The 19,430-nt window shown below is 35.1% G+C and overlaps 1 protein-coding gene across 10 annotated transcripts in view; it reads left to right on the top strand.

Annotated features, from left to right (window-relative positions):
* The window catches only part of LOC145261045 (uncharacterized), a 221,798-nt gene that overhangs the window by 103,014 nt on the left and 99,354 nt on the right, over positions 1 to 19,430 (top strand). For all 10 annotated transcript variants that reach the window (XM_080119202.1, XM_080119200.1, XM_080119197.1 and 7 more), the window contains exons 10-13: positions 2,483 to 2,662; positions 6,116 to 6,347; positions 7,786 to 7,996; positions 14,789 to 14,973. In XM_080119202.1, coding sequence (XP_079975328.1) covers positions 2,483 to 2,662; positions 6,116 to 6,347; positions 7,786 to 7,996; positions 14,789 to 14,973 — 808 coding nt within the window. The remainder of the gene's footprint in view (positions 1 to 2,482; positions 2,663 to 6,115; positions 6,348 to 7,785; positions 7,997 to 14,788; positions 14,974 to 19,430) is intronic.

The raw sequence follows: 19,430 nt of genomic DNA, 5'->3' as shown, positions 1-19,430 counted from the left end.
GATTGTTATATACTTTGTACATTCATCTTAGTTTATTTTTAATCAGTTCATATGCGTGTCACGTTGGTACAGTGGTAACATCACCAGCTTTGAATGCTACAGTTTTGCTTTTAGGTTTCAGTTCTACCTGATGCCACCCCAAATATTTTTTACTTTTGAAATCCTAACTATATAATAATATATACGAAATTTGTAGAAAATAAAATATCATATTTAAGTGTATTTTATGACCAGACAGACTAGTGTTTCATGTTTATACACTCATTGTATACAAGGTGAAAATAATGGTGACTGGGAGATTCAAGCCCAGTCAACTAAGTCTCCATTGGTTTGACAGTACAATTATATCACTTGAATATTTATATCAAATTCTTTGTAATCATCAGCTCCCCAAAAATGTGTTTTACCTTTGCTAAATTGGTTATGTCTTTGGTTAAGTTTATTAATTTGTCACTATCTTTGGGTCTACATCACTTGATCAATTATCATCAAACTTAGTGAAAATGTCAGTCATGGTCTAATTTAGAAACAGTTCATTTTGGGGTATCTATGTCAAGGTCATGGAAAAAATGAACATGCTGTTAACATAACTTTGGCTCTTTTCATTGTACAGACTCGCTAATTGTCTGTATATATTTTCCCCCAAACTTCTGGCCTTGATGTAGGGGAGACTAAAACTTGCTATGGTTTCAAATGATTTGAAATAACAGCAAGGGGAGACTTGATTCCGAATATTTCTCATATTAGAGGGGAGATATAACATATGAGAAATATTTGGTATCCAGTCTCCCCTTGCTGTTATTTCAGATCATTTGAAACCATAGTTGCAAGTTTTAGTCTCTCCTCCGTCAAGGTCAGAGGTTTTGGGGAAATATCAGATATTTTGTAATTCATATGCAAAACTAGGAAAACCAATAACTATGATTGAAAGATTTTGTGGCTGTAAAAAAGTGCCAAAAATAGGCTGTGAATGATGGATGATCCCTTTAATGTGCAAGCTTAAGGGCAAATGTCACATAGCTCACTACACAATTGAGGTCATTAGCTTTCCAACGAGTCTTCATTTGTTTAATTCGGATCAATACTTGGTGAGATTTGAAATTTATAAAATTGCTAAAAAAAGATTGTGTGTATATATATATATATATATATATATATATACTGGTAGCCAAATTGAATATTGAAATGCTCATATCTTTGGTTCTATGAGACAAAACTACATGAAAATTTGCAGGTTTTTGGAAGATTATAATATTATTTTATGACAATCGCTAAAAAAGAACATATATTTACAAACCAATAAAATATATCCAAATTTGCCTATATTTGTATATATAGTGTCCTGTCAGGCCAGAATTAGTTTTGCTGCTTTGTCTGTCTCTCCTGTGGCCTTGCCAGGCCACTAACATAAATTAACTGAAATTTTGAAATGCCTCCAGATTACAGCTTATATAATACTGTAAAATTGAAGTCCTAGAAATATTTCTTTAATATTTATAAGACTATCGCACTCGGATAAAAAAGAAAAGTTTGAGTGCCAGTTTGGCAGAAACGTTTCAAAGTTGGACAAGATACACCTGAAGAAAGTTGGAAGTTACATCGACCGAAACATTGTGAAAATGACACTCAAGATGAGAACAGTAGTGCGAAGATTTTAAGTCATATGAATTTGCAAGACTTTTTCTTTTTCAGACGCTTTGCCACACATTACTGCTTTTGAGTTATAAACGTTTTCATAACTTCAGTAATACTAAATTCAACAGGAAGGAGATAATATAAACTTTTGCCCAGACAGAGGTATACAATCTTTGATTGATTAATCTATATATCTATAAAAATGTGTGTGTGTGTGTGTGAGAGAGTGAGTGAGAGGACAATTCTTAACCTATATACTCCATGGATTTTTGATCTAAAAATTTGAAATTTGATATATAGGGTATTCAGACATGTGGTAAACTTGAATTAGTTATCATCTGGAAAAAAGAGCTACAAGGGGTAAAAATTGAAAAATTGGTATGTGGGAGTTGTCGGATTTTTATCTGTTTGTCAACTGTTTCATGAATGTGCTTGCGTGAATTGTTCACATGACAGATTACTCATGTTAAGAATAAGTAGGTTTGAAAACAGTTTTTAAAGATCATGTCAAGCTGGCCTAATTGTTATTGTACTTGACTCACTGGTTTCAATCTCAGCTTGAGTATTTTTTTTTTTTTTTTTTTTAAATTACAAGAAATGAACTGTTCAGAAAAATCAATACTAGCATATCTCAGTTTCTTTCCTTTTTTTTTTCCTTTTTTTTTTTTCCTTTTTTTTTTTTCCTTTTTTCTTTTTCCTTTTTTTTTTTTTTAAAGGAATTTAATGTTACATTTAATAGCAGGTAACAGCAGGTACATCTGCTAGTGTTTTATAAATGTAATCGTCACTTGATCCTGTTTGTGAAGCTTTGTCTAATGACCTGAAACCTTTTTGTTCTACCTGCCAGGTGCACATGAACAACGCCAATGTGCTTTTGTGTCGCATTTGTGAAAAAGACCATGATAGCCGGCAAGCGCTAACGAACCACATGCGACAGGTGCATACTGCATGTGAGATGCCATACCTTTGCCAAATGTGTAACTTCCGATCGTCCATGTACAGTGATGCAGTGGATCACTTCAAGAAAGTAAGCCATTCTCTTCTACTCTCGTTCCTCAACCCCCTTTTTTTTTTTCCCGAACAAAAGCAAGTAACTATGTTGACAAATACAGGATTACATTCCTTTCTTAAAAGTACTTGTACAGTTTAATCAAGACAGTAAAAAAAAATGAAAATATTGAAAAAAAAAAAAAAAAAAGTTATATTGTATGTACCTGTTATGGAATAAAGTTTCCGGGGGGGGGGGATTTCACTTAATTTGATTGAAGCAGTTGTTTATTTTTTATTTTATTTTTTTCTTATTTATTTCATCGGAAAAAACAATTTATGACACCAAGGAAAAAGTAGCCCTGTTTCGATTTTAGACCACGAGGAAGGAAGCTATTTTACATGGAGAAGGAGGTGTTGGCACTTTAGACAGTTATCTCCTCCGTGATGCCCCCTTCCCTTCCTCGTGGTCTAAAAATTCAAACCTGGCTATTTTCAGCTTACTGTAATAAAAAATTGGGAAAAAAAAAAACTGCTTGATTAAATTAAGTGAAATTTTTCAATTAATTATTACATTACCACCTTACATTCATTAACCCTTATCCTTGAGTGACCTTCAGGTCTTGATAAGTAGTGATTTCCTTGTTAAAAAAAAAAAAAAAAAAAAAGACATGCTGCAACGATCTATGTAAATAACTGATGAACCAGAATCCATTCCAGGTTGGTGTGCACCAAATCAGTTATTGAAGTCTCTTTGGTGTGTTGCAAGTGGTGTGGCCAGGCACAACAACTGGTCCTGGCGATATCTTGATCAAACTGTGGCAATCCCAACCATGGGTCTCTTTTGTGTGGCTGGCAGTTTTTTTGTTTTTTTTTTCTATGAACATGGCTTCTTTCCTAGAACTGCCCACAGGTTCTATTGGCCGACTTCCCAGCCAATTAATATCTGATGTTTTCCATATAATGACATCGGGTAGTTTTATGCTAAAGGGATGTAACTCTTGTATCCACAATATCAGAAATTCAAAATTCAAAAGTAAAACGAACACAGTGTAGACCAATCTACAACGGGGAAGATAACATAATCGTGCTTGGTTGGCCAAGTATAAGTGGGTCAAGCAATGTAAATATGATTTTCAACAGGCAACTTGTTTTGTATGTAAATACCATTTGCCCATGTAGTATTGTCACATTTTGGCTGGTGCACCCACTACTAGTCTCTCACTGCTGGACAGGGTTCAAAAGAGTCGCCAACCTGATAGGTCCTGAACTGTGATCTAAGCTTCAACTTCATATTGTCTTCCTCAACTTAGGAAAGGTTTTCAACTGCCACACAATCTAGTATGTACTGTGACACAAAGGTGTCTCCAAGGAGTTGGTTAGCTGGGTCAGGCTCCACTTTGCCTCCTCGAAGAGTCTGGTGTGAATTAATGCCGATATGTCCAAGTATTTCCCCATGACGTTTGGAGTACACCAACACTTGTCATGGCTAGCATCACTAAGAACCTGTATTGGCCTGTGCCCTGGATACTCCTGTATGCAAATGATTTTCTGTTTACCTCAAAGAGCAAATCTGATCTGCACCAACAACTCCAATCCTATGACAATCTGGCACAGTTTGGTCTGTGACTGAATCTTAGAGAGACGGAATATTTGACCAAAATGAACAAGGTGCCATCCAAGTTGATATAAGATTTCAAAAATGCACACCTTCAGATATCTTGGTTCGACACTCAGCAATGACCGCAACATCCTCAACACCATTACTGCCTGTATCAATGTGACGTGGCTCAAGTGGCGCTCCATCACCGACATCCTCTCTGACCACAAGATCATCAACCATCTAAAGTCCAAGATCTACAGGTTTATTGTGAGACCCATCACTTTATACAGCTCTGAGTGCTTATAAACAATAACGACAGAGCAAAGATTTGCTTTTATGGAAGACAAATTGCTGGAATTACATTATTTGACCACATCTGCAATGAAGATATCTGAAAGTGCTATGACATCGCAACAATTGAGGGCAAAATAAGGGAATGGTGGTTCAGATGGTTTGAATATGTGCTGAAGAATACCAACGACATTGTTGCGAAACTTGCCTTTGCATGCATTAGAAGTCATCAGAAAGTGACTAAAATGATATGGACAGACGCCAGCTTTCACCTGGATCAAGCATGTGATTGTGTCGAGTAGACAAAAGTTCATCATTGTCAGCCTCGATATAGCTTGGGATTAATAGGGAAGAGATTATATTCATATATATATATACATATATATATATATACACACACACACACACACACACATATATATAATATCATATGGTTTTTGTAAGAAAGAAACACTGCAAAGTGCTCAATTATGAAGAAGAAAATTGAAATTTTACAGAAGGTTAAAAAAAAAATGCCATTGGTAACGTTGGTTTCAAATCTGATATGAGTGAACCAGTTTATGGTTGAAAAAAATATCAGATTCTTTTCAGCTTCTGTTTATTTTTTTACCGCTTCTGCTAAGAAACAGATATAAACAAAGGCTAAACAGAATACAATATTTTCAGACCATTATCTTGTCCCCTTGTATCAGATTTGAGATCGATGCTACCAATGATTTTCTGACCTTCTATAAAATTTTTTAATAAATACAAAAAATGTATATCATATATTTTGAGCCTATTTTGTGATGACCCCTTTCAAATTTTGTGCCTATCTTTTGATGACCATTTACCCCCAAATTTTGTCACTATTTTATGATGCACCCCTGCCGAAAGATTTTGTGATGACCCCCATGCTCCAAAATTTTGTGCCTATTTTGTGATGCTCTCCACCTGCCCTAAATTTTGTGCCTATTTTCTGATAACCCCCGCCCCTGTGCCCCGAATTGTGTCCATTTTCTAATCCCCCCCATGACCCAAATTTTGTGCCTATTCCCCCCCTCCCGGAAAAAAATTTTGTGCCTATTTTCTGATACCCCTCTGTGCCCCAAATTGTGTCCATTTTCTAATCCCCTCCCCCCTGACCCAAATTTTGTGGCTATTTTCTCAATGCCAAAACAATTCTTTGGTTTATTTTTTCCTATTGTAGAACTTAATTGACATTTACTGATACTAATAATAAATTGCTAAATATTTATTTTGGAACTACCGGTCAAACTAAAATTACCCCCACCTCCAAAAGTGTACTTTTTACTTTCCGAACATTTACGTGGTTACATGAGTATTTACTGTAATCTAACCCTCCCCTCCCAGCTCTCTCAAAAATACAACTCCATAGCCAAATGTTTAGAGATTAAACAAAAATCGGAATCAGTAATTATATTGGAATCGTTGCATCAGAAATATTTAGTTGAATCAATTGTTTTATTGTTTCAGATTGTTTTTAAATGAAAATAACTCTGTTTCTCCATTTTTTGTTTCCTCCAGAAACATGACAGTTCGCAGTTCATTTTCTTTTAAATGAAAATAACTCTGTTTCTCCATTTTTGTTTCCTCCAGAAACATGACAGTTCGCAGTTCATTCTCTGCCTGTATTGTCTGAAGGTGTTCCGTGTGAAATTTGTAGCGAATGGTTGGGGGCAGACTCAGATGTATTACCATCATCTGTTGAAGCATCAATCAAAGACGAACTCCCGCAAGTGCCCCATTTGCAAGTTGACGTTCTTCAATTCAATAGAAGTAAAAAACCACAGAAGGAAAGATCATCAGACCCACCAATTAGGACTCGTAGGTAAGTTGTCTCTCTCCCTCTCTCTTTTGCTCCCTCTTGCTCGCTCTCTTTTGCGCTTTTTCTCTTGCTCTGTTGCGGTAACATTATGTGTTTGACGAAAGAATTATCAAAATAGATGCCGAGTTTATTTACGTACAACCATAAAATTTATGTAAACCAAGTAAAAATTATACATTTTTAATGCAGACTACTTTTTTGTAGAAAATGTATAAGACAGTGTGTGAGTTGTGGACATGTATGTTTGTTGATCTTTGCAATCATGTGTGAACTGAAATCAACATTTTGCTTAATATGGTTACAAGTGATTCATGGATTCTCTGGTTCATTCATGATTTTTCAAAGTTTAGCTTGCCTCTGTAAGGCTGTATCAGTAGGCAGTAGTTCTTTCATTACAGAGTCTGTTTGTGTGTGTAAATCAAACTTGGTCAAAAAGGGCAATAATTGCTTACTTATTCCCTTTTGCAAATTGTGTGTGTGTGTGTTCGCTATACACAAAATTAGACTAGTTTTAAACTAATGTGTCTGCGGATGTCTCTCTCTCTCTCTCTCTCGCTCTCTGTTGCTCTCTCTCTCTCTCTCTTGGCACAAACTAGGGATGCACAGGTGATTGAATGTTATTCAATGTACAAAACAACTCTGTTGTGTTATGTAATTCCCTTGAATGACAGTGGTATTAGACATGTGTATGCAGTGTGATGTTGTATGAAAATAAAACCTGGCCAGTGAGGGTTGAGGACATGTGTTGCATGAACAGAAATGATATGAGACTAATGCAATGGTACAGGTTTAGATCTGATGACCTCAGAGGAAGATGAAATCTGACCAATATAAATATGTGTAGAATGAAAGATTTTCGATTTCAGTGTTTGGTTACATTGAGAGAATGAATGAAAGTTCTTAGGTCAGTAGATGTAGCAGCAGTTAAGGTAGCGATGGGTTAAGTTCATGGGGAAAGGCCAAAGCAAATATGGGAGGAAATGGAAAGAATGAACTAGAAAAGAGCGATGAATAAAAATCGGAATAGAGATAGGTTAGTTTGGAAATCAATTTCTAAAAACCATCCAACATTTGCAATCATGTAAAATGATCGTTAGAGCAAATATGCTGATAAAAGAATGGACACAAGTTTTTGGGGTAGTAGATGTAGAACAGTTGAGGTAGCATGGACAGTTGGTGGTGGAAAGCAAAGAAAAACATAGGAGGAAGTGATAATGATTGACTTGAGAGAAAGAGGGATAAATAAAGACTTGTCCAGAGATAGGTTAGTTTGGAAGTCAATTCGCTAAAACTGTAACACACGCCAACATGTAAAATGGATATTAACATGATGATGGTTATGTAGTTTAAATAAAGACCTGGCCAGAGATAGGTTAGTTTGGAAGTTGATTTCTAAGTCATTCACAACATGTCAAACTAATGTTTTAATTTTGTTTTGAAGGTATGAATTCAACGGATGCATCGTCAGATCGGGTGATGATCAGAATACCAGAACCGGGTGTTGCACCAAGCAAGGAAAAAGTTGTGAAATCCCTGAATGCACCTGCCCTGACCAAAGTAATGGATTATCATGGCATGAAATTGCCACAGTCTATGGAATCCCTCAATTGTATAGAATGCAAAACATTAATGAGCACAGAAGGACATTTCAGGTGATTTTTTTTTTTTTTTTTTTTTTTTTTTTACATAAAACGTTAACTTTTTAGTTTGCTGAATTCAGTAAATTTCAAAATGGATCTTGGGATCTCGTTCTCCAACTTCAGGTTGGAATCGAAGTAACTTACGATCATGGTTGTAGCAACATGGATGTGAACATGTCTGAAGCGATTGCATGAGGTTAAATCTTTTTCTTGTCAGGATCTGATCTTTATTCTTTAAGCATCAGCTTAAGGTTCAAATTAGATGTTATAGATTTCAATCCATAGGATTCAACAGAAGGTGGGTAGCTTATGCATTATGAAAGGGTGTTAAGTATGAATATGTGTTCCCTGTTGTACATGATTCTGAATCTGTTTTTGAACCCATTTCTAGTGGAGAGAATAAGTTCTTTTCTTTTTTTTTTTTTTTTTTTTTTTTTTTTTTTTTTTTTTTTTTTTTGTAATTAAAATTATGTTAATTCTATTACAAACACAAGGGTCCAGAGTCCCACAGGTTGGGAAATTTATCTAATTTTTAACTTTTTTTTCACATCGTTGGTTATTTGTGTTGACATCGTTTGTGTTTTTGATAAAAATAGTTTTTAAATAGTTTACCTTTGAGGCAATCATTAGCCTGACCTAATTGCTAATTGAAGATTAGCTTGCACTTTTCCATAAAAATTTCTAATCTGTTAATGATGGAACAATTTTGTCATTAGGAGGCTGGCTTCCATTAGAATTCAAAATATCTGCTGTGTTTTATGAAATGAAAAGAGCATTTAAATTTTCGTATTAATTTCGAGTCCATACCAATTTGATATGATGCTTCTAAATTTTGAATTCTAACCACTATGGTTTGTTTGAAAAAAAAAAAAAAAAAAAAAAAAAAAATTTTGGTATCCCGACAAAAGTAAGGTGGACCTGTAAATTCACCCTTGTCCGTCCATCTGTCTGCACTTTTCTCAATAACTACGCTTCGGAATTTTTTGAAATTTTTGCACAAACATTAAACATGATATGAGTAAAAAAGTTATAGAATGGATTTTCCTGGAAAACTCCGGTTGCCTCCCCCCCCAACCCCCCAGGGGTGCCTTTCGGGTTAAAATGGCTAAAGTTGACACTTTTGAGCTTATTAAAGAAATTGATGCTTTGGATTTTTATAAAACTTTCCGAAAAGTTGTAACTAACTGATTTCTATATAATTTTGTTTGTCTATACTTTGCGATAACTCTTGGCTCTTTTAGGGGCTCTTTTAGGGCTAATAAAAAAACTCTATTTTTGGGACTATTTTATCATATTTGTCCAAATTTTTCTGTGGGTCTATTTAGCAGTTTTGCATGGTGCTGAACTCAAATTTACATATGTTAACGCCTTGGGAACTTTTGGAGCTAAATGGAGGTGGTGATGAGTGGGGGGAAAATGCTGAACTCTTTTTTTATGCCTTGTTCACTGTGCACTCATAGGAGACCATACATGCTTCACTTGTTTTTCACTATTCACCAAAAAAAGTCGTGACGATACACTTGAAGGTCAGAATTTACATTGACTAAAACATTGTGTGAAAACACTTTCGATTAAAACAAATGAAACAAATTATCAATCCTCATCTCGAAGATTAAAAAACACAGATCATATTATAAATGATATTCATTTTAGTTTATGTAAAACTGATTTCGTAAAAAAAAAAAAAATAGTTTAAAAAACAAATGCACTTTCAATCGAAATTCATGTCATTTGAACTCCAGTTTTCTAACCCTAACCCTTTTCCCCGAGCTTCCTGGTGGAGTTTTTTTTTATATACCCTTAATAGCTCCCCCTTAAATTTTTCCCAACCCTCTTAGTAAAGCCCCTCTCTCTTTCTAGTAAACTTTTTCTTATGTTTCCTAATGAAGTTTTTCCCAACCTTCACTAGTAAACTTTTTTGATCACCCCTCTCTCCCAATAAAATTTCACTTTTGTTTTTTCTTCGTTATTGTAGCGAAATTCCAAAATTAAAAGATTAAATTTCAAGTGAAACCAAAAGTATTTACTAAATTGTCATGTCACGGTAATGAGAATTTCAAAAATTACGGAAAACCATAAGATAGGAAATTAATTATTAATGAAAAGAGTTTTTGAAAAAATTTACAATGTGTATATAAATTCATAGCACAAGTCAGGGGAAGTAACTCTGACGGTTTTGTTACATTAATGGTGGATGTCATGCAAGCATCTATTTGTAAAAAATACACGTTTTTTGTAATGCAGTAATATTTAACTGTAACATGACAGTTAGGCAGATAACATTTCTTATTGTTGAAATATGTAAAAACAGTAAGTAGTTATAGGTTTTTTTCTTTTTTAATAACGTGCAAGTGACTACGTCGGTCGGTCAGTCTGTCGGTCTGTCCGTAACACTTTTGTTTTGTGCTTGGCCTTTTTGGTTAAGATCAAAGGTCTGTTGTTAATAGATGCTGTTCTTAGCTTTTTAAGCTTTTCTTGGCCTTTTGGCCAAGATCAAAGCGTGGTGTCTGTTCCAGCAGATACTGCAAGCAAAGACCATATGTGGGGACAACCCCACATATAAGACCTTGGTCAATGTAGGGGCAACCTTTCATACCAATTGTCACTATCCAGCTCCCCTACTCCCCGGGGAGTTGGTCCCCATTTCCCCTTCACTCCTCACATTAAAAATCGGCCTTGTGCCTAATTTGCTCGGTGGGGGAGCAAATAAATACCCTTTTCTTGGCCTTTTGGCCAAGATCAAAGTGTAGTATCTTACTCCACTTCATGCTGTACTTATGTTTGTAACTTTGTGATATAAAGTTGGGGATCATTTTTCTGTATTAATTTAATGTAAAATGATCACCCATTTACAACCAGTCAGTCTCAAAGCCATTCAAGTCATTCTCCACATCATTCAAGTTGTTTTTGAAGGATTCCAGTTATTTTTTAAGCATTCAAGTCATTCTTAAGTTCATTAAAGTCATTCTAAGTCATTTACTTTTTATTTATTTAAGTCATTTCAGCCCATTTTTCGGTCATTTTAGTTTATCTTTAAGAATTTCATGTCAATCCTACATTCACACATTTATTCATTACACGAGAGCATGCGACTAATGGCTATCGACCTTATTTTTTTAATAAAAACTCAATTTTTTGGTTGTCTGATTTCGCTACAATAACAAAGAACCATATTTTCAGGATTTTATTTTTTTATATTTTTTTTTTTTTTAAATTAAAAATTTTTTTTTTTTTTTTTTTTTTTTTTAAATATTTTCATCTTTGCAAACAAAGCAAGGAGCACCCTATTACTCTTTACCCCTGCTGCAAATTCATTCCAGAAATATTTCTACTCCTTTATGACCACTGTTAGAGTACGGTGTCTAGTCTTCTGCAGCATATCTGATGTGTGACATCCAACATTTGGAAAAATTTTAACAAGTGGCTGCTCAAATGATGCAGAAACCATCTTCTATATATAGAAAAGGCAAAAGCGGTGCACGCGTTTCTGTATGTCCAGCAAAGGCTTTTTTCGCAGGGGTTCTCGGTGGGGGGGGGTGGGGGGGGGTGGGGGGTTTACTATGTTTTAGAACTTTTTATATACTCCTTAGATTATAATATTTACGATTTGCGAAGGGACGTCATCTCTAGATTTATTTTGATCGACTGTTATAAAATTCACGCTATTCCATCCTCTCGCGTGATTGTTCATGTTTTTCGTATAAAAGTGAAACTAATCAAAAGCGAAGGCAGCTTCCCAGCCTTTCATGCTGGGACATCCAGAAAACAATTAGCTTTGATCAATGTGGGGGAAACCCCTCATATCAGACAATTGCTATTCATTTGGACAGTCCTTTTTTTGTGGGCAGCTGGTTTTCCCCAACATTGTCGGGAAACAAATAAATGAAACAGCGGAAAGCTGAACTGACCTTCAGCCAACCTTCATTTTTGCACCTGCGTGAGCTCATTCACTTAGGAAGTCAACTTTTTGATTGACATTGTTAAATTTGAACACTGGCCTCATAGTGTAGCGGTAAGATGTCACGTTTTCTTTCGCTTTCTTTTTCGTCTTCGTGTCAAGGGTTCAAGCCTGCTTGACTACTTACACTTTTTTTTTTTTTTACACTCTGGCAACGCTGGGTACCCCTGCTAGTCTATAATATAAAGGACAAAAATCTTTTTAAATGTATGTATGTTTGTGTGTCTGCCTAAAACTTTCGACAGAGGCAACAGATTTTCACAAGATCGGTATCGTTTTGAAGCTCGATATTTGGGATGACAAATATTGAAAATTGGCCGAAAACATTAATTCCTTCACTCTCAACTGGGCACTTTTCTCTAAGGAGGGGTCACTTTTTTTACCGATATTTTCAAAGTCATCCCCTCTTTTCGATTGTCTAGCCTTAATTTAAACCTATGTCACATCTGTTTGGAGATAGGCACAACAGCAAAGACGTCACTTTTTTTTTTTTTTTTTTTTCACGTTACTTTCCTCCTTCGTGGTACGGGTTCGAGCCTGCCTACTGACTACCACTTTTTATTTTTTCTTCTTTGCTCAACACACACCTCCAAACACCCGGGCAATGCCGGGCAACAAGACTAGTCAAAGGCAAAAGGGCTGAGAGTGTTTTTGGTGAGGTTCTCGCATTGGTTACTATTTTGGAAAAGTTTAGATTATAATATGTCCGATTCAAAAACTGACCTCATCTCTATCTTTATTTTGATCGACTTTTAAAAAAAAATCCCTGGTTTCTGATGTTTGTTTGTCTTTTTCTTATAAAGTGAAACTGATCGAAGCAAATCAAACCGTTCCAATCCCGGCCAGCTTTGATCAATGTGAGGGGGGAAACCCTTCATATCGGACAATTGCTGTTCATTTGGACACTGCCAGAGTTCCTAAATATGGCAGAAAGTGAAAAGCTTGACTGGTCTACAGCCAGACGTCCATTTCTGCACCTGTGTGAACTCATTTGTTTCTTTTTCATTTGCTAAATTTAAACGCTTTACGCTTCCGTTGGCGTCATGGTGTAGCGGTAAACTCTCAGCTTTTCTTTCACTTTAATTTCCACCTTTGCATCGCGGGTTCGAGGCTGCCTGCTTACTGTTACTTCTTTTTCTTTTTTCTCCCCAAACACACACCTACAAACACCCAGGCAATGCCGCTAGTCTAATATATAAAAAGCAAAATGGGTGCTAGCGTTTTTTGGCTGGGGGTTCTCACGTCAGTTGGATTCTGGGAGAAGTTTTTGCATACTTCCTAGATCGTAATATTTCAGATTCGCAAATGGGTATATATTTTTTTTTTTTTTTTTTTTTTTTTTTTTTTTTGATTGAGTTTTAAAAAAATTCCCACTGTCCCATTGTGTCGGCTGTTTGTTTGTCTTTTTCATATAAATAAAGCAAAACTATTTGAACGCAAATGCCTGGCTCTCGAGCCGGGTAGTATCTGTGTTGTAATTGATCCTTGGTTAATGTAGGGGTAACCCTTCATACTGGGACAATTACTATTTATTTGGATACTGCCAGTGCCCCCTTTTTTTTTGGGGGGGGGGGTTACCCCCACATTAAAAACGACCTTCATGGGAGGTTTAAAATAATGACATTTCTGAAAGTCATCTTTATGATTGACTACGTTAAATTTGAACACTTTACACTTCCGGTCGCATCATGGAGTAGGGATAAGATGTCAGATTTTCTTTCACTTTTTTTCCGCCTCCGCGTTACAGGTTCGAGCCTGCTTGCTTACTGCCATTTTTTTTTTTTTTTTTTTTTTTTTTTTTTTTACACCTCCAAAACATCTTGGCAACGCCGGGCGCCCAGGCTAGTTTCTATGAAAGCGGAAAGGGAGAAAAGGTTAATCTTCTTGATTAACTTTTCTTTTCTCTTGAGTGCCATCCTTTATCTAATTTTGGTTTACAATCTCATCAAGGCCTAATTTTTACTCTTGCTCCAAAAAGATGTCTGCATAGACATTAGTAAATACTGTTTTACTGCAGATTTCTATTCAAATGGAGAAGGTATTTTCTCCATCAATGACACAGCAGTTAAAAATGCATTTTGACAGGTGCTCGCCCTCTGTATTTTTTGTATAAATTTCTACCATCTTTTACCTACATTGCAACTGAAGCATGGTTGGTTCATATTTTTCTGAAATTGAATTTTTTTTTTTAATTTTTTTTTTTTTTTTTACACGGTGGTCACCACTTATCAAGGCCTGGAAGCCACTCAGACATCCAAGTTGTAGTCAGGTGGGAAGCAGGCGGATGGAACAGAGTTCCACAGGCATGCAGTTCTAAAAAAGAAGCTTTGTTCATGGAATCCTCGTTTTGATTTAGGCACAGATAAAGAGTGGGGGAAATTTTTCACAGTGGATTCAGCTAGACGGGTGTTTTTCGTGAAAGATTGGCGAGGGAGGACCAGAGATTGGAGTTCAGACGAGCAACTCCCATGGAAATAATTATAAAACAAGGATAGGCTCGCAACGTCTCTTCTGTGGGAGAGAGGTTGCAGGGTAGAGAAAAGGGCATCCTCCACTAAGCCACAAAGTCTATTTTGTACTCTGTCAAGGCAGGATAGGCTTTTTTTAGCAGCTCCTGCCCAGATATGGACATACTTGGCTTTTATAGCATAAAATTTTTTATGCTTGTTGTGGAAATAATTTTAGCCCTTCTCATTGGCTGAGAAATATATTTTCTCTAAATATCTTTTATCTGATTAGGAGCTTGTTTATTTTTATATCTTTTCTGATTGCACAGCAGATATTGTGAGAAACACGTTATGGGGAACTTTTGTTTTTTCAACTTGAAATTTTGTTTTTCATCTCAGGAAATATATTGAATGTTCGATGTGTCGATTCGCAACCAGCTGTAGCACCGCCTACGCAACTCACATGATGGGCTTCCACTCAGGAAGGTTGACAGACGTCTGTATTAACATTCCCACGGAGAAACCAATGAACGAACCTATGTACTGCCTGTGCGGATATGGAAGTCAGCTTGGAAACAAAATAGGTAAGACGTGAATTTTATTTTCCTCTTGAATAAATTAACGATTCAGATTTGACGTTTATTCTATGAAATAATAAATAGAAACTCTAATTCATTTTAGTTTTTAATTTCTGTGTGTACATTTTTTCAAATATATACAGAAAAAGAAATAAAATTTTAGTTGTAAGGGAGACAACTCCTTGTATATTTTCAATAAAAAATGTTATTCCAATTTTATTTGGAGATTTCAGTTGGCAATCACCTAAAGATGGTGTCTTGATATAAACCCTGTTCCATATTCCCCTACTGAGTTGATGTCAAAAGGACGACTGACCTATAAAAAAAAAATCCTGTTTCAATTAAGGAAATTACTTCTAAAGAAAACCTGGTGCGTTTCAGGTTAGGGAGTTTAAATAAAGACCTGGCCAGAGATAGAATGGTTTGGAAGTCAATTTTTAAAAGCTGTCCAACACAGGCCATGTAAGACAGACGTTAAATCGAATAGAATGGTCAGAACTGAAAAATGTTTATTCAGCTTTAGTATAATAAATAACTAGCGGGTGGAGGAGGGGCTTTGCCCTGTTGTAAAATATGTTTAAATATATTTTAATTCATCCAGATTTTGTATTTATTATTGTAGTCGTGATTTCAAAAGTAAAAAAAAAAGAATTTGGGTACCATCAGCTAGAATCGAAATCGAAACTAGCATTCAAAGTTGATGTTACCACAGTACCAACGTGACACGCATATGAAATGATTAAAAATTAAAATGATACTCAAGAGAAAAACAGTAGTCCGAAGCATCCAAATATGAATTCCATTTTTTGATGTTAAAATTTCAGTAGGCAATCACCTATAGATGGTGTCTCGATAAAAGCACTGTTCCCCGCCCCCCATGCGTGCGGTCAGCATTAGAAAGAACAACTGGCCTATAAAAAAAAAAATCCTGTTTCAATTAAGAAAATTACATCCAAAAAAAACCTGTTGCATTTCAGGTTAGGGAGTTTAAATAAAGACCTGGGCAGAGATAGATTAGTTTGGAAGTCGATTTTTAAAAGCCGTGTAACACATACTATGTAAGACAGACGTTAAATCGAATATGATGGTCAGAACTGAAAAATGTTCATTCAGCTTTAGTATAATATATATATATATATATATATATATATATAATATATACAGAGTAGGATGATAAATTTGTCGCCCTAAAAAAAAACAACAGCACTACAGCTTTCTTTTAAAACCTTTATTGAAAAAAATCAATTCAAGTAACTCGATTATGTAGTAGAGTTGTCATATATTCAATGCAGCTGCGACTACTTGGTGGATGGCTGCAATCAAGTTGGCTTTAGTGTTGTGGAGGTCATGTTGGTGGTGTTCTTGATGTATGACCAAACGAAGTAGTCCAACAAGTTCAGGTTGTGGGAGGAGGGGGGACAGTGAGAGAAGGCTACAAAGTCCCACTCTTTCCGAAGTCAAGCCTGAGTCTCTTTGGACTTGTCGGCTGGCGCCGAGTCCTGCTGCCACACCCAGGGTCTGCCAGCAACCACTTGATTGCATCAGAGGATCACCACACTTTTCAGCACATCTAGGTATACTTTGGTGTTGACTCTCCATCTTCGAAGATGTGCGGTGGCATGATGTGGCTCTCACTTGAAACTGCACCGAATACCATAACCGTGACTGGAAACTTTTTTATCACCCTGGGCACGTCCTTGTTACACAATGCATTTTGAGTGTGCTGGCAATGGCCATGTTGTCATAATTTGGATTGGTAGAGAGCATGAGTTGTACAGTGGCGCATCTCCAATCTTGGTGTCACTTTCAGACATGATAGAAGGCTCCTATCGCTCATGGGATTTTTACACAACGGGCCAACTAGTAGATGGTTTTCATCAAATGGAAATGGAATCATGTCTTTTTTTTTTTTTTTTTTTTTTTTAGGGTGACAATTTTATCGTTCCACTGCGTGTGTGTGCATACATATATACATATTTATTTATAAAACTCACTGTCTGTGTGCCTATCTGTCTCCATTTTTAAAAAATTTTTTCAAAGTGCATTGACTCTATAATAATAATGAAATCTGTATAAATTAAAATATATTTAAATATATCTTATGACCGGGCAACTCACGAAAAAGTGTTCTAGTCCCTTCCCCCTTTCCTCTAACACCCCTTTTCATCTTCTACTTTGCCTTTTACACTGTCGATAAATTTCTCTCTCCTTTTGGAACTTTTTGGAAATCCGTGCCAGTTCCCAGTTCTATAATGAGTTTAATTGTAGTTATTTTGGCTAAACTACTATCGTTATTAATCAAACAGCGAGTATATATAAATGTTCTATCTAAAAGCTATACATACATTATTGGGGTATCTGGGTCTCACGGATTGTGTCCTGCTTGATTCTATCCATGACCAAATTGATGAACCCTGAATACACTGAAGACTAATGCTTGGATTGTAAATAAAATATTATTAGTAAGGGAAGTGCTCTTTAGTCTTGGTAGGCAATCACCAAGAGATAGTCCCTCAATAAAAGCACTGATCTCCATTACTTTACTCTAAGAAAATGACTTTGAAAAAAAATCTGTTACATTTCCGGTTATGTAGTTTGAATAAATGGCATGATTCTCGTTGACACACCGGTTCCAGTTAGATCACCGAAGTTAAGCAATTTTGAGCTTGGTCAGTATAAAATGAGTGACCATTTGAGAATTCTAGGTGATGTATGTGCTCTCTGCTTATCTCTGCATTGTTTCCAGTCGTCTAGCATTTCTTGCCACTGGACTCAAGCAGTGCCAATTCAAGAGAAGTGTGGTTGGCGATTGTGCAACCCTTGCCTGACAATTACACATGCAGCTACTCTTACAGGGGGTAGCCATTGTCTCTTGAGACTGAACGGAGGCATCGTAGTTTGAATAATGACATAGCAAGAGAAAAGTTAGTTTGGAAGACAATTTCTGAAAGCTGTCCAACACATGTCAGCATGTAAAATGGACATTAAACTGAATATGATGATGGTTATGATGATGATGGTCAAAGCTAAAAAATTACTATTACCAACATAAATTATTTTAAATGAAATACATTTGCTATGGAATTATAAAATAGAATCATTTTAAGTCGTTATAAATATAGGTTTTTGGCAAAATAGCCATTTTTCTTTTACCCAAAGAATGTAAGGTTTGTAATATTAACAAATGGCTAAAGAGGGTGGCTACTTTGCTTAGAATATAGTAGATATTGATGGCAAATTAAATTTTTAGTTATAGTCAGCTCACTTAACTTCCAGCATAGCTGTTACCAGAAGCAGTGACAAGGCAAATCATTTTTTTTTTCTTTTTTCTCACACCTATATCTCCCCCTACTCTTTTTTTTTTTTTTTCCCCCCCAATCATTCTTTTTTTTTTTAATAATCATTGAAATGTTATTAGGTCTTATTTTGATTAAGAATTATTGAAATTATTTTTTCTTTAAAGAATTATTGAAAACACGTAAAAATCTTAAAACTATTTTGGGAATATTATGTATTGGATACGGTTTTTTTTTTTATGTTTTGAAATTTTATTTTGATTTAAATTTTACATATTACTTTCATAAACATTAGTTAAATTCAAATAAAATAATTTTAATTTTAAAATTGAAAATACATTTTTATAATTTCAGAAATGTATTTCTTAGAAAATTTCACATAAAATAAAAAGTAATTTTATTAATTTATTAAAAATGTAAATAAAAAATAATTGTTAATTTTATTACTTTTTAGTGTATGTTTTTCAATGTCTTTTTCTTATATTTTGTTTCAATAAATCACTTGAACTGATTTGTCTTGTCATTGTTTCTGGTAGTGTTATGTCGAATGTTAGGAAGTATATTAGCTGACTATAACCAAAATAATTTGTTTAAATGTAATTACAGAATAAAAAACGGGTAACAAAAAAAAATATGCAACAAATAAATGCTCCTAAAAGTAAGATAAGGTACTCTTCTACCTATCTGCATAAGTTTGTGTTTTAACATAGAATTGGATCAGAATTGCTGTCTTTGTTGATATGATGTGAAACCTGACGTCAGCAATGAGGCCAGTGTATTACTGAAGGTCACACTTGAGGCTTTCATAAGAATGTGTTTAACGACTTTTTTTTTTTTTTTTTTTTTTTTTTTAAGCAGTATCCGAACAAAAAAATGCATGGCTGCTATATGCATTGCTGAAGGACTCTTGATAATTGCTAAAAAAACATCGAAAATTAAACAAAATACTAGTAAAAAACACACCCAATAAATGATTATATTTTCCTCCTTATGCAGGAAATGAAATATTAATTGTAAGAAAAAACTTTTTCTATTCTATTAAAAATATAAATTATTCACCCAGTTGATTTTGATAGTTCAGCAATAACTGAAAAATGTTTATTACCAGTTGCTCGGTGATATATATTATAAATTAAGAGAGGAGGGAATGATAGAGGATATAGGCAA

The sequence above is a fragment of the Euprymna scolopes genome, chromosome 37, assembly GCF_053919585.1.
Source record: "Euprymna scolopes isolate OS-2025 chromosome 37, ASM5391958v1, whole genome shotgun sequence".
In the NCBI taxonomy this organism is placed as follows: Eukaryota; Metazoa; Mollusca; class Cephalopoda; order Sepiida; family Sepiolidae; genus Euprymna; species Euprymna scolopes.
Note: the sequence above shows the minus strand (reverse complement) of the source record. Positions and strands in the feature narration are given on the sequence as shown.